Source organism: Andrographis paniculata, unplaced genomic scaffold (assembly GCF_009805555.1).
Source record: "Andrographis paniculata isolate CXL003 unplaced genomic scaffold, ASM980555v1 Contig74END, whole genome shotgun sequence".
Lineage (NCBI taxonomy): Eukaryota > Viridiplantae > Streptophyta > Magnoliopsida > Lamiales > Acanthaceae > Andrographis > Andrographis paniculata.
Window position 1 is genome coordinate 3,697,416 of NW_026137611.1, and position 17,006 is coordinate 3,714,421.

Here is a 17,006-nt window from a genome sequence, read left to right on the forward strand (position 1 = left end):
AAAACAATAGTTTCATTCCATAAACAATCATATCACTATAAAGCTACCCTTACTCTTTCATTATTATTACACAATTAACCGTACTAAATAGATATATTTTTTTATTTGTATTATTTAAAATTTATTATCTATAAAATGATATTCATATTATATATATTTTATTGAGATATAATATTTAAAATATTTAAATATATATTCTAAATTTATTTTAATCATATATATTCCCTCGTTCTGTCCGAAAGAGTTACATTTACTTTTTGCATATTGATTTTTAAATATTAATTATTATATCAAAATGTAGTAGAAATCAAGAAAAAATGACAAAAATATTTTTATTAGTATTTTAATATACTAATATAATGACATTTGTAAAAAAAACTTATACAAATATAAAAATATTTTTAATATTAAATACAATAATGCAAAATACAATTGTAACTCTTGGAAACAGACGGAGAAAATATTAATTATTGTTACTACTCAATAAAAATAAAAAAAGGAAAAAAGCATAATATCTTAGTTCAATACTCTCCCTCCTCGCGCCACATATGATTTTTTTTTTTTTATTTTACGTCCCACAAAAGATGATTCATTTCTATATTTGGTAAGTTTATCAACTTAAACATATTTAACAAATATAAATCAATTTAATTAAACTTCTAACATCTTATACGTAGGACTCACTCAAAATCGCTTTATTTGTATATTTTTTCTCAATTAACAAATACATTTATCAATCTTTAAAACTCCTCATGTTTTATAAAACTAATTTATTGTAATGATAAAGAAATATATATATTTTAATATTCATTTGTATTATATAAAATATTATTATGTACAAAATAATATTTATATTGTATATATTTTATTGGTATACAATTTTAAAAATATTTAAAATACTAATACTACTCGTATAAAAATAATACTTCCTCCGTCCACTTTGAAAGTTTACATTTATCTTTTACGTTATTTTACTTAATATTAAAAATATCATTATATTTGTATTATAAGAAATTAATAAAAGTATTTTTGTCTTTTTTTTACTTAATTTGTACTATATTTTGATATGATAATTAATATTTAAAGACTAATACGCAGAAAGTAAATATAAACTTTTAAAGTAGACGAAAGAAGTAAAATATTATAGTAACTTATTATTAATAATTTACCTAAAATATACTATCTCAAACAAAAGGCTCATCACTCGTGGGACTAATTAAATTTCATTATTTAAAAAAAAAATCCATTTCAACAGGGACGATAGAATATTATATTTTGTGCTAAATCAGTGTATACTTTCAAAAATTAAACTGTATCGAAAATTTCAAAATTATTGCATAATTAGAACTTAAATTTACAAAAATTCGTAGCCCAAAAAATATATATAGCTCTCTGTGCATGAATATATTATAATTTTGAAAATAATAATAAATAAATAAATAAAAATAAAAATAAATCTATACACAGAGTAACGAACGCCAAAATGGGTTAATCCCGGAAGGTACGGTACGGTACCTTACGGTGGCGGCGGGCGGCGATCTCCGCCGTTCACCGCCTTCTGTTTCCAGAACCTTCTGAGCACGCCTTCCATGGCGACGTCGAAGGCGTCGCTGGTAGATCCTAAGTCCGTCCCCGATCTCGTGTACAACAATCGCGGTAAGAATTCGATGATATTCTCCCTCATTCTCCTCACATCCTCCTTGCTCAATCTCTCCAAAACTTCCTTGATAATCGAAGATCGGTTTCTCACCTCGCCGTTATCGATAAACACCGAGTACCTCCTCGCGGCGGCCGGAAGATGCCATTCGTACTGAAACTCCGTGCTCAACCGCCAGAAAAACACCGGAATCGAGCCGGCGAGCATGCAATCGAACGTCGACCTCCGCGTGTAGCCGTCGCCTTTAGGCTGCAGGCAGAAATCGGAGTCGAGAAACGCCTCCAGTATCGTCGGAGCTCCGTCGTAGCAGTGCTCGACGGAGCAGTCGACGACGCGGCTGGATCCGGATTCGGATTTGGAATAGTTCATCAGAATGCCGCGGAAGTCGTTCCGGATCTTCTTCCGGGTGGCCCCGACGAAGGCGAAGAGATGGTGGCGGGGTCGGGTTCGGATCCAGTTCTGCCAAACGCGGATATCGGATTCGGATCTGGGGTGAAAGGACGTCGGATAGGGCACGCTGATCTCGAGGTGGTCCCAACGGCTGCGCTCCACCGCCAACCGGAGAACGTTTTTCATCAACGGCATGTAGATGAACTTCGTTCCCCACTCGCCGTCGTCGTCGCTCAGCCGCCGGAAGTCCCAAGTCAGCCGTCCGATCATCAGGAAGTGATCGGAGCCGTTAGATCTCCGCCACGGCGGTTGATTCTTCACCCAATCGAGCATCCGCGCGGCGTGGTAGTCGCGGTCCTTGGCGGTGTAATTGAACCAGAGAAATTTTCCGACGGCGAGCCCGGCGTAGAACGGTATGTAGAACGCCGTGGCTTTTTCCGGTGCCGCCGTGCGGCAGCGGTAGTGCTTGGCGCGGTCGTGGTAGATGACCTCGGCGGCGTACATATCGGTCCAGGACCACGCCGGCGTGAGGTTTTTAGGAACGACGGCGTCGAGTCCGGTCGCCGGAGGACCGAATCCGGCGTTGGAGACGGCGTTGCAGCGGGAGGACCACGGCTCCAGGTCCTGGCAGTTGTCGAGGAGGTCCTGGTTGAGCATCGGCGGCAGGTCGTAGACGTAAAGGCGGCCGTAGGGGCAGGCGTCGTCGGAGGTGAAGAATTGCCGGCGGGGATGCGATGGCGGCGGCGGAGGGGAGGCGCGGTTGAGGAAGAGGAGGATGAGGAGCTGGAGAAGGACGGTGGCGGAGAGCCAGGCGCATTGGTGGGCGGAGATGTGCGATTTGACGGAGTGGATGGTGGACTTGAGCTCGAGTCGCCGGCATTTTTGGTGGTGGTGCGCCGCCGGGTGCGGCGGAGGAGCGGCGGAGGGAAACATTAGGGAAATTGTGTTAGGTTAGGGAGAGATGATTGAGATTATTAAAGGGAAAGATTAATTAATTAATTAATTATTATTATATTAATTGTGAAAAAGAAGGCTGAAGGAATAAAGGGTTAGCGGAACGAAACGAAGACTAGACTACACTTGTCGTGCTAAAGGATTTATTATCTTATTCTTATTCGTTGGATTTAGGCTCACTTTAGACAAATTTATTTATTTTTAATTATGGAGTTTTAGAAAAATTAAATATAACAAAAATTAATATTATTGATGATTGTTTTAGTTAGAATCCATTTTCACATATGCACTACCCGTCATATATTAACTGATTTGATCCAATGTTGGTAAAAAAAATTAAATAGTATCAAACACTCCAAAATATTACTATCCACGTATAATTAGTACATAATTAAGAATTAAGAATGTATTAGTGAAAATAATTATTTTATAATATAAATAATTATAAATTAAAATTAAGATAATTAATTAGTTTAATTAATTTTTAAAAAAAAAATTAAAAAGTTTAAAATGAGATTAAAATGTGTAATCATTTTCCAAAAAAGGAAAGTGACATGGAATGTGGGACGTGCAGAAACGACAACGTGGACATAATATGTGGAACGGAGGGAGTATTCGTCTAAAACAATATAAGTCTTATATTTACATTTGACTTTAATTTTAAATGAATAGATTTAAATTATTTTAAATTTAATATACTTTATAATTAGAATATATTATCATTATTATTATTGCAAGAAATATTTGAAATTGTACAGTAAAAATATTTAAAATATTATGAGTTTTTATTATTATTATTATTATTATTATTGTAGGTTTAGGAGTAGGGTTTGGTTTAAAAAAATAAAGATTTCATTTAAGTAGAGATTTTTGAAATTTGGAAAAAAAATTTATTTACTAACGCAACTATTTATTTTACTACCTATTACAAATATCATTTCAATTACACTCACTTACACAAATATTGTTCAATTATAAATAAACTATAAAGAATAAATTTATTATTTAACCAAAAATATCGTCAATTATTATTAAAATATGTGTCAAAAACAAATATTACTTGTTGCCGAATGAAGAGAATATAATTATAATTATATGTGTTGGACATAAATTTTAATGAATATTAAAAATATTTTAGAAAATATATGAGTGAGTTAACTATGTGAGAAAATTTTGAATAGATTGAAAGTGTAGTGTGAAATATATGTAAATAAATAGAATTTTGGAAAATATAAATTAAAAAGAATAAAGAGTTACTAGTTATAAATCAAAAGTATATATTTTCTGTGAACAATTATATATATACTACCTCCATCTACCGTCAATCTATCCATTTGTATTTGGTGTTATTGTTTTTAATATTAAAAATATTCTTATATTTGTATAATTTTTTATACAAATATTATTACATTAGTAATATAAGACACTAATAGAAGTATTTTTGTCGTTTTTCCTTGATTTGTATAACGTTTTGATATAATAATTAACATTAAAAAATTAACATGCAAAAAGTAAATAGATAGATTGGCTGTAGACGGAGGTAGTATATAAATTTGACGGACGAATTGAGTAAAAAGTTAAGTATTTGATATAATATTTTATAATATAAAATAAATATTTTTTGGATATTCTGTAAAAAAAATATTGTTGATAAATAATATCAAAATTTTCGAACGATGTCTAGGTAAATTGAGTTCAAACATTTGAATTAAAATAATTATTTGATGCAATGTAAATAAGTGTGATACAATATTTTGAATGTAAAATTAATTTTTATTTTAATATAAAAATAATAAATAAATATTTAATTTAATTTTTTAATAAAAAAATTATGTTACTAGTGAAATATATTACTCCCTCCGTCCAAAAAAAAAGTATACAATTACTTTTGGCGCGGTGTTTAAGAAATAATAGTATTTTAATTATAGTGGGTAGTTAAAAGTAGTGTAATGACATTTTTGCCCTTGCTTTTTGGTGTAAAAGTAATGATGTGATGTAAAGTAGGGGTATTTGTGGAAAAAAATAAGGTATTTAATGAAATGTTTACTTTGTAATTGGACATCCCAAAATAGAAACATGTATACTTTCTAGCTGGACGGAGGGAGTATAATATTGTATTTAATAATTATTTTATGTAAAAATGAACATGTGTTATAGATACACCTTATAATGATAAGATGTGTCACTAGTAATACTAAAATATGGATGTGTTTGTGTCTTTTTTATATCAATGTATTTATTATATTAAGTATGACAAATTATGCCCATAATATTAAAAATAATATTTTTAATTAAGTTAATAATTTTTTTAATGAATTGATATATTATATATTATATTAGTATATGTATATATTATATTTTTATAATATTTATTGAGAATTATATTACTAAAAAATTATTAAATAAACAAGTTTTACTGTGTATATAACGATAGAAAAAAAAATTTAAAAAAAAAAAGTAATTACATTACTCCCGGTAAGGAGATAGTACATATATATAATTGGAATTATATATAAATAAGTAATAACAGTGATATATTGAAAGACTTGTTTTTCTAGTGTGTAAAATATAATACTCTCTCCCTCCCAAAAGAATTGTTTTATTTTTCCATTTTTGTCCGTTCCAAAACAATTGTCCTGTTTCCTTATTTAGTAACCGTGGTCCCCATTTTATAACAAAATTATTCATATTTTTCCAAATTATCCATAATTATTACTCTAAACTATTTTTTAAAATCCTTCAAAAAGTGAGGACATTTTAGTCTTTTACATTCTATTTTATACTCACTTTCAATTAAATATTATTATTCCTTAATTCTCGTGTCAACTCCCAACAAGACACTTCTTCTGGGACGGAGGGAGTATTATATATATTGAAAAAAAAAATTGCTAAAAGTATTTGATCTGTATTTTTTATATTTCATTTTTTTTGTATTTTCATGGTAAATTTTATTATTTTAGAAAATATTTACTCCCTCCGTCCCATAAGTAAATATCTATTTGCTTTTTGCACGTAGTTTTAAAAATATTAGTATTATATTGGAATATAGTATGAATAAAGTAGAAATAACTAAAATAACCTTATTAGTATGTGTGATATAAAGGTAATAACATTTGTGTAATATATTGTAAGTTGTAAGAGAATTTGTAATGTTAGGTAGATAGTACAGTCATTAAAAAAGAAAATAAATACTTTGTTATGGGACGAATTAAAATGAAAAATTAGATACTTTGTTATGGGACGGAGGGAGTATCATTTATTTATTTATTTATTTATACTAATAATATATTATATAAAATATTTTTTATTGAAAATATTACCATTTTTGTTTTATAGTTTTATATAGTTTTTAATATATACTTTTTATATTTTTAAAATAAAAACACACTATTTTATTCTTATAAAATATTTTAAAATAATAAAAATTAATTTATTTGAACAACATCACAATTTTCAAAACTATATTCATAATTTTAATAATTAATACTAAAATTTCAAAAAAAAAAAAAAGAGAAACCTATATAACTATCTACTAAATTTTTTGTTTAATTAGAAATTGGTTTTACATTTTAAATTTTAATTGTATTTTAAATAATAGTTTGAATACAATATCTAAAAAGTAATACTCTCTCCGTCATTCAAATCTATGTTCACTTTTCGTTTAGGATTGTTATAAAAAAATATTCTCGTTTTTTTTTTAAAATAAAAAATAATTATATTTTTATATTTTTTTTACTATAAAAAAAATAACAATTATTATTATTTTTATTAAAATTCGTGCCTAATCAAATAAGCACATATTTGAACGACGTAGGGAATATATTTATATAAAAATTGGTGATAATGCATTTTAATAAGATTTCAAATAAAGAGCCCAATATACGATTAAATAAAGCTACAATTTTTCTTTTTGTTTTTATTATATATTTCTTGTCACATCAAATATATATATATAGTCATATACAAATTTATATACTCTCTCCGTCCACTTACAATGTTTATATATTTCTATTTTGGGACGTTCAATTACAAAGTTAATATTTCATTAAATACTCTTACTTTACATCACATCATTACTTTTACACAAAAATAGCAAGGGCAAAAATGTCATTACACTACTTTTAATTACTCACTGTAATTAAAATACTATTATTTCTTAAACACTGCGCCAAAAATAAATATAAACTTTGTAAGTGGACGGAAGAAATATATTATTGATCAGCATGGATCAAATGTTTGATTAAATCATTTGAATTATGTTAAATAAGCGATATTATTTTTATCATTTTAGTTCGTTTAAATCAAAAAATTTAATTATTTATTTTTTTTAAAAAAAGTAATTCTCACTTAAATATTAAAATATATATACTTTTTACATATAATGAACATTGCATTGTTTTATTATATTATACATTTATAAAATATTAATTTATTTTAATTCGCAAACAAAAGTCAAACAAAAAATTTAAGGGAGACGTATTAGTTATATAATTTAATGATGCAAAATAAAATATTATATTCAAAACTTTCAACATAATTCAGCATAATACAATTCACCATCCCACTCATATTTATCTTGTATTATAATAAAAATAATATACATACTAATACAAATATATGATTAACTTTTATATAAACTATACTTCAATAAATTCTTAGTATAAATGAAGCTTATGTACTTGCAGATGAAAAATTTACTAAAATATTTTTATATATTTTCACTCGTCAATAAAAAAAAATACTACTATCTTTCATTATAAATATATATGATTTATATTTTTTTTTAAAAAAAAAAAAACACATTTTTAGATGACTGAAGCATTATTATTTTAAATATCCAACAACAATATACATATATATATATATGTGGATGAGAAGGTGTTATAATACTCTTTTGTAACTTTTTAAAATTATTTTCTATAAAAGTTTGTTTGTTTTTCTGTTTCAAATAAAAAAAATACTATTCCCTCTGTCCCACGTACTGTATCTGCTACACTTTAGATGTTGTATTTTAGAAGGAGTGTAATTAGTAGATAATTAACAGTGTATTAGTGTAAATAATTATTCGATAATATAAATAATTATAAATTAAAATTAACATAACTAATTAGTTTAATTAAAATTAAAAAAAATAAAATTAAAAAGTTCAAAATGAGATTAAAGTGTGTAATCATTTTTCAAAAAAATGAAAGTGACATGACATGTGGGACGGACGGAAACGGCAACATGGATCTGGTACGTGGGACGGAGGGAGTAGTATTTTTCATTGTGTACAGTATTTTAATAAAAATTTATATTATTTTTTTTATAAAATATCATATTAAAATTATTTAAATAAAAATTCAAATAAAAAAAAATTTAAACTGAACAAAATTAAATATTAGGTAAGAATTTATGTATATCATTTTTTTTAACCATTTTTCATTCATCTCACTAAAAATTATTAATTTTCAATTATAGTAAAACTAATTATGTTTAAACACCAAAATACTCTTTCATTTTTACAAATATTCATTTTCGGTATATTTTCAAAAGCAAAAATATCAAAAGTATCTTAACACACTTCTACCGATCAATAAGATATTACTGTTATTTTTAATCTAATTCAAAATAATAAATCGATATTTTGAGTTGAAATGAAAGAAATATACTTCATCCGTCTACAAACTAATGTCTTGCTTTTCTATTTGAAACGTCCAATTTTGATTGTCCTCTTTCTATTTTTATACATAGAATTTACCTTTTTACTCTTACTTTATTTATCTTTTTTATATCTATACACAAAATAAATGACTATTTTGTCAATTTCCAACAAAAAAACTTATTACCTAAAAAAACGAATAAATATCACTCAGAACATTAGGAAATAGACGGAGGGAGTATAATTTTTATATAATACAATAAATAAATTATAAATTATAACACAATATATATATATATATATATATATATACATCATAGCCTTAAATTTATTTCCATAAGTAGTCTTAAGCATGAATCTTGATCTAGACTGTACCTCACCTCACATGGACCCATAAAATACTTAATACTTATAATTTAAAAAAAAAAAAAAAAAAAACCCACACACACTCACATGCATTATTATATTTCCTTCGTCCACAAACTAACATTCTACTTTCCTATTTGGAATATCCAACAATTATTATCTTTTTTTTATTTTTATACACAAAATTTATTCTTTTATCCTTATTTTATTTACTCTTTTATTTTCTATACACAAGATTAAGAACAAATTTGTCATTTTATAACAAAATTCTAATTATCTAAAAATACTTGTAAATATTAAATAAAATATTAAAAAATGGACATAGAGAATAATATTGTTAAATAAATAAATAAATAAAAGTGGATTGTACGTATCATTAATTTTTCGATCTGGATCTGATCACCATACTTTATACCGTAATTCAATATTCATATTCATCCAAACATATTTATATTATACTTTCAATAAAAAATTTATACGTGCCAACAATTTTCATTTTTGAATATACAAGTGTTTCAATTATTTAAAATATAACTCAATAAACGTAGAAAATATTGGAAATAATAATAAAAAAAGAAAATAGATATGTGATATTAAAAAACATATTTCCTCCGTCCAGTTATAAAGTATACCTATTTCTATTTTAGGATGTCCAATTACAAAGTAACTATTTCATTAAATATCTAATATTTTCCACAAATACTCCTACTTTACATCACATCATTACTTTTATACCAAAAAACTAAGGGCAAAAATATAATTTTACTACTTTTACCTACCCACTATAATTAAAATACTATTATTCCTTAATTTCCGCGCCAAAAGTAATTATATACTTTTAGCTTGGACGAAGGGAGTATTTTATATGATAATCTTTTATTAATATTTATCTGTCATACATAGTTCGCCTAGTGTGACTTGTCTATCGGGCCTGATTTGCGGGGTATTAGGTTCGGTTAGGGGTTTACCCAGTGTGCATTTTCGGGTAGCGACTGCGGATTCTCACGTCATGAAAAGAAAAAAAAATATGACTCAATAAACTTAGACTCTCTTCGGATAAAATTTTTGAAACTTAGAAAATATTGAAAATAATAAAAAAAAAAAGAAATAGATATGTGATACTCCCTCCGTCCCAAAATATTTATCTTATTTTTCCATTTTTGTCCGTTCGAAAACAATTGTCTTGTTTCCTTATTTAGTAGTCGTGGTCTCCACTTTATAACAAAATTATTCATACTTTTTAATACTATCCCTAATTATTACTCTAACATACTCTTTAAAATCTTTCAAAAAGTAAGGGCATTTTAGTCATTTAGATTATACTTTATACCAACTTTCAATTAAATATTATTATTCCTTAATTCTCGTGTCAACTCTCAATAAGACACTTCTTTTGGGACCGAGGGAGTATTAAAAAACATACTCCCCCATCTCATATCTGGTATCTATTTGCTTAGTAGGAATAAAATAGAAATAACTAAAATAACATTATCAGTATGGTGTGATATAAAAATAATGATACTTGTGTAATATATTGTAAGTTGTAAAAGTATTTGTAATATTAGATAGATAGTATAGTTACTAAAAAAGGAAATTGATACTTTGTTACGAGACAGACTAAAATAAAAAAAATAGATACTTTGTTATGGGATGCATGAAGTATTTAATATGATAATTTTTTATTAATGTTTATGAATAATGTTAAAAATTTAAAAAATGTGAGCCTTGCACTTCTATTCGCCAGCTGCCATAAACATTATATTGATTTAAATATTTTTCCACTATAACTGAAAATAAATACTCTTTCCGTCTCTTATGTATATATTTGTTTGTTTTTTTCACGAAGTTTTAAAAATATTTATATTGAAGTGTGGTATGAATAAAATAGAAAAAGACTAAAATAACTTTATTAATATTGTGTGATATAAAAGTAATGACATTCTATAATATATTGTAAGTTGTAAGGATATTTTTAATGTAGTAAAAAGTCTAATTACTAAAAAATGAAATAAAATTTTTATTATAGAACGGACCAAAATAAAAAAATATATATTATTAAATGACAGATGGAGTATTATATTAATTTTTGTACCGATAATTTTTAATAATTTTTTAATAAAATATTATTTAAATAAAAATTCAATTGTAGATTACTAATAAATAGTACTCCCTCTGTTTCACATAATTTGTTCATATTTTTTATTTTCGTCCATCCCACATAACTTGTCTTTTCTATTTTTGGAAATATAATTATGCACTTTAATCGCATTTTAAATTTTAAATTTTATAATTTTCTTAATTTTAATTAAATTATTTACTTATCTTAATTTTAATTTATAATTATTTTTACTAATATACTTTTTAATTATTTATTAATTATATTTTACCTAAATTTTCGTATCTACGGTAATACACCTATGTCACATGGGACAAAGAGAGAAATTGAATAGAAAGGATGCATGTGGAAAAACGACATTATTGAAGATTGAGAAAATATATGAAGTGGTTTGTGGTCTCAATAAATAATATTATTTATTAATTAGTCAGTATTGTTATTATTATAATATTATTGATGTAATCAAGACGACCGACTAATTGTTTTTTAATATATCTATTTGTTTTCTTAATCATTTAATATAAAACTTCTAATCCTTCCCATCTGAATACACATAATTTTCTATTTATACTTTTCTGATCCAAATAACATATATTTTATTTATATGATTTTATTCAATTATCAATTTGTTTTGGACACACAGGTGTGTTTGGTTGTGATTTCGGAACCAAATGATTATTATTGATTTGTATAGTTTTGAATAAAAATATATTTCTAACAAAATATTATATCAAAATATTATTTTAAAAAATAAATTTAATCAATGTTCAATTTCAAATTACAATAAAACAAAATTTTGGTTCGAATTGTTATGCAAAACCCTTAGCCCGTGTGAATTTATTTTTGGATTACTCTAAAAAACTTTATACTAGTAAAATTACACATAAAAGACTTATAAAATGTTAATTATCTATATATTTTTTTAATTTTTTTTTATGTGAACTTTGGCGACCGAACCGTCTTTCCAGACAGGGACAGTGAGACTTTAACTCAAGATCTAGCCAAAGTTATGATACTATATCGGATGCAGAATGACCGTCTCACCTAAAAATTTAAATTTTTAGGAAAATATAACAATTAATTAGTTATCCGCAAAAGAAAGTTAAAAAAAAAAATTAATTTGTATTTCAATAATATTCAATGCAAATCCACTTGCTATTGAAGTGAGAAACAAGGAGTATCATATTTAAATATATATATATATATATATTCATGAAACATCAATATAATATTAAACTATTATTTAATCTAAAAATTAAAAATGAAATGCAAAATGGAACACAAAATAAGTGTATGGAGAGTGGTAGTATAATAATCGATTCAATGTGGAATAAAACTCAAGAATCAAAATTAAAATGAATTTTAAAAATATACCTCCGGCCATTGGTGTCAAACTTGAATGTAATCTTTTTTTGGTTTTTCTAAGTACTTGCACTATTTTTTCTAGATGGTGTAGAAAACTTTATATAGTGATGCTTAGAAGACCAAAAAGTCTAAAATTCATGTCTCAAATACTTTATTCCATCAAAGAAGTAATTAACATAAAGAGTGGAGTAGTTGAGATATTAGTGGTGTTACGTACGAATTTTTATAATTAGGATAAAGGCCCAAGATAAGATGCAATATAGATCCGTCGTTGGGCCTGCCAGAGTGTTTAAAGGGGTTTTTCAGGATAGTTTGTTGAAACAACTGGCCGTCTAAGAAAATAAGGAATCCAGAGCCCGTCGGTTGGTTCTCAGTTCGGTTGGTTCGGTGTCGGTTGGTTCGGCATCGGTTGGTTTTCAGTCGGTTGGTTCTCAGTTTGGTTGATTTGGCGTCGGTTGATTCTCAGTCGGTTGGTTCACCATCGGTTGGTTTTCAATCGGTTGGTTCGGCGTCGGTTGGTTGTCATCGGTTGGTTCGGCGTCGGTTGGTTCGTCGTCGGGTGGTTCGCCGTCGGGTGATTCGCCGTCGGTCGGTTCGCCGTTGTTTGATGCGTTTTCAGTGGGTCTGCGATCTGTGGGTTTGCGGTCGGTTGGTCCTTAGTTGGGTAGTCCGTGGTTGGACCGAGTGCGGTCGGTTGAGCCAGCCGATTTGATGATGAGTTCGGACCAAGCGGAGGAGGAGATCGGCTGATGCGAAAATCGGTTGGTACGGAGGTCGGACCAAGTGAGGTCGGGCGAAGAAGAATGAGACGGACGATATGAGGTCGGACAAGAGACTAGATGATGGTCGCTTTGTGGGGCGGCCAAGGAGTCGTTTGGTCTAGCGACCAGTTAGCCTCTGGATTGGTCGGTTGGGTTATGCGGTTGGCGAGACGGTTAAAGATACGTGTCATTGAAGAAGGAGTTAGTAGGCGGTTGAGAGCAATTGTTGTAACCGTCTAGCCGACGGTTCCAAGAAGCGTCTCTTCAGGGAATACTTAAGGATTTGGGTCAAAAAACTGGCGAGGTATCTTCAATCATTTTCAAACAACAGCAAAGTCAGTGATTCGGGGATCATCCTTTAATTTTTAGTCTGTATCATTTATTTTCCAGTTTACTTATGTATTGTACAGTGTTTAGAGATTTCTAATGTCAGGCACTAATTATATCAAATTCGAAGATAATTTCCTATTTTCGGATTTTACTTTTTTATTGTTGAAAAATTGTATCAACAAGTGAAGACCTTTCACTTACGTCACATTAACGTTAGTAATGAAGTGAAGTAGCGGGGATAGTGGAGTAGTGGAAACCTTTTATATAGACCACTACTTCACATAGACCACATAATATTAACATTCTCTCACTTGATCTATAATTTACTCCATAAGAAACAAAATACATGAATCATGGATAGACCATCTTCAACGAGTATTATCTTCCATGTATTACAATGTAGTTTGATTCCTAAAACCACTCAAACATCTTAATGAATAAACCTTATGTTTATTCTAGGTCCTCACCTTCACGATAATTTTCTCAAGACAAATATGCGCATAAAACCAAATGAGAAAAATATCAACTGAACAAGAGTTTTATTTAATACAAAGATGTATGAACAAATGAAATTACATCACAGAACCAAATCCCATTTGTACCACATGATCCTTAAAATTCTTTGGTGGCATGTCTTTAGTTAAGGGATCAGCAATCATCAATTCAGTGCTAACGTGTTCAATGACCACTTTATTTTCTTTAATACGTTCTCTTATGGCTAAGTACTTAATATCGTGTTTACATCGACTACCACTTTTATTATTCTAAGCCATAAAAACCGCAGCTGAATTGTCACAATATATCTTCAATGGCCTAGCAATAGAATCCATGATTTTAAGCCCATATATGAAACTCTTCAACCATACACCATGACAAGTAGCTTTGGAACACGAAACAAATTCTGCCTCCATGGTAGAAGTAGCTGTCAATGTCTGTTTTGCACTTCTCCAGGATATGACTCCATTAGCTAACATGAAAATGTAGCCAGATGTTGATTTTCGAGAATCAACACAACCATCAAAGTCTAAATCAGAGTAACCAATAACATCTAAACTATTGGTTCGTCTGTATATGAGCATGTAATCCTTTGTCCCTTTAAGGTACCTCAATACCTTCTTTGCAGCTCTCCAGTGGTCAGGACCTGGATTACTCTGATATCTTCTTAACACTCCAACAACATATGCTATATCAGGTCTAATACATACCTGAACATACATGATGCTTCCAACCACTGAAGCATATGGAATGTTAGTCATATAATCCGGCTCAAAATCATTCTTAGGGCATTGATCTAAACTGATTTTTGTCGCCCTTGACAATTGGAGCTACATTTGGTGAGAAATCTTTATCCGAAATCTCTCTAAAATTGATATAGGTCTCTTGAGACAAGCCCAAAATGCCTCGAGATCTTTTCCTATGGATCTTAATGCCAATGACATAAAATGTCTCTCCCATATCTTTTATGTCAAAATTTATAGAGAGAAAATATTTCACCTCGTATAGCAAATCTTTATCATTAGTAGCAAGCAAAATATCATCTATATATAGCACAAGAAAACAAATCATACTCCCACTAACCTTCAGGTATATACATTGATCCATAATATTTTCTTCAAAACCAAATGAAGTAATGACATTATGAAACTTTAAATACCACTGACGAGAGGCTTGTTTTAAACTATATATTGATTTATTTAGCTTGCATATTAAATGCTCATCGTCTCTAGAGAAGAATCCTTCAGGTTGTTTCATATAAACCTCTTCATCTAGAGTGTCATTAAGAAATGTCGTTTTCACATCCATTTGATGTAACTCAAAATCAAAGTGCGCTACTAATGCCATTCGAAGAGAATCTTTCTTTGATATAGGAGGAAAAGTCTCCGTGTAGTCGACTCATTCCTATTGAGTGAAACCTTTGGCAACAAGTCGTGCTTAATATCTTTCGATGTTACCTTTCGAGTCTTTCTTTGTTTTAATGACCCACTTACATTTGACGGCTTTTATACCATCAGGTAACTCGACAAGATTCCAAACTTGATTGGATGCCATAGAATCCATCTCTTCTTTCATAGCATTATACCACAAGTTCGATATTGATGAACTCATAGCCTGTGAAAATGTTTCAGGATCATTTTCGACTCCAATATTGTAGTCACACTCTTGTAGGTAGACAATATAATCACCACTGATAGCTGATCTCCTTATTCTAGTAGATCTTCTTAACACTGTATCATTATTCTCTTGAGAAACTTGTTGCTCAGCCGGTCAACAATATCAACTGGTTGTTCAACAATTTCTTGTTGTTCCTCGTATACAGTGTGATCTACTTGATCAGTATCAGCAGCTTGTGGAATTGCGATAGTTGGTCGTCTAATATTGGTTTGTACTTGAGGGGTATAAACGACAACTAATCTATTACTTGAATCGGAGGGTTGAGTTTCATGATGATTCTTTTCAGAAACAACGTTCCGAAGGCGATCACTCCCACTGATCAAGTCATTTTCAAGAAATTTCACGTTTCTTGATTCCACAATTTTAGTACTTTGAGATGGATAATAGAATCTATAACCCTTGGACCTTTCAGCATATCTAATGAAATATCACTAATGGTCCTTGGGTCTAGTTTCTTTTCTTGTGAATTGTAAACTCTCACTTCAGACTGACATCCCCAAACGTGTATAATTATACACTGAAATATACATGGCCATGTAACAACATGGCCGTGTATAATTGTATATGGCCGTGTAATTTCCAGGTCAACTGCCACGTCACCTCTGTCATGTCCACGTCAGCAATTTCCATTAATTTTTTTAACGGTGAGACCAAATTTGATTGAAATTGTTTATAATATGCCCAAAATTGATTGAAATTATTTATATTGAAACTAAAATTAATGAGTTTTTTATATTCGGACCAAAATTGATAAATTTTGGTTATATTAGGACAAAAATTGATGAATTTTTTTATATTGGGACCAAAATTAATTTTTTTCCATAATAATATAATGTTTTAAATAAAAATTTATTTATTTATGTAACATTTGTCTTAACAAAAGTTGAATTTGTTCGTTGTGATTTTAAATGAATTGGTAATATAAAAAATAATATTTTGTATTGAATTATTGAGGTTTTAATTGATAAAATATATATTATATTAATATATATAGTATTTTCCTAATAATATTTATAGGAAATTATTAAAAAAAATATAAGTGAACAAATACACAATACCGTAGGAAATGAATGTTGATTGTTATTTGAAAATGCAATCAAATTTTAACATTACATTTATATTTTTGGCTTCTTTATTTTTTTAATCATTTTAATTATATATTGAAAGAAATAAAGTAAATATTTTCTTTGCAATCCAAACCCAAAAAAGACGTACCATATCTTAAATATCAAACTTCTAGGTTATATTTGATAG

At 28.6% G+C, this 17,006-nt stretch overlaps 1 protein-coding gene across 1 annotated transcript; it reads right to left on the minus strand.

Moving 5' to 3' along the window:
- Positions 1-1,385: 1,385 nt before the first annotated feature.
- On the minus strand, positions 1,386-3,116 carry LOC127266043 (xyloglucan galactosyltransferase XLT2-like). The gene has a single exon (XM_051296126.1). It carries the CDS (start codon positions 2,978-2,980, stop codon positions 1,517-1,519), a length of 1,464 nt encoding a protein of 487 aa, XP_051152083.1. The 5' UTR covers positions 2,981-3,116; the 3' UTR covers positions 1,386-1,516.
- Positions 3,117-17,006: the final 13,890 nt, after the last annotated feature.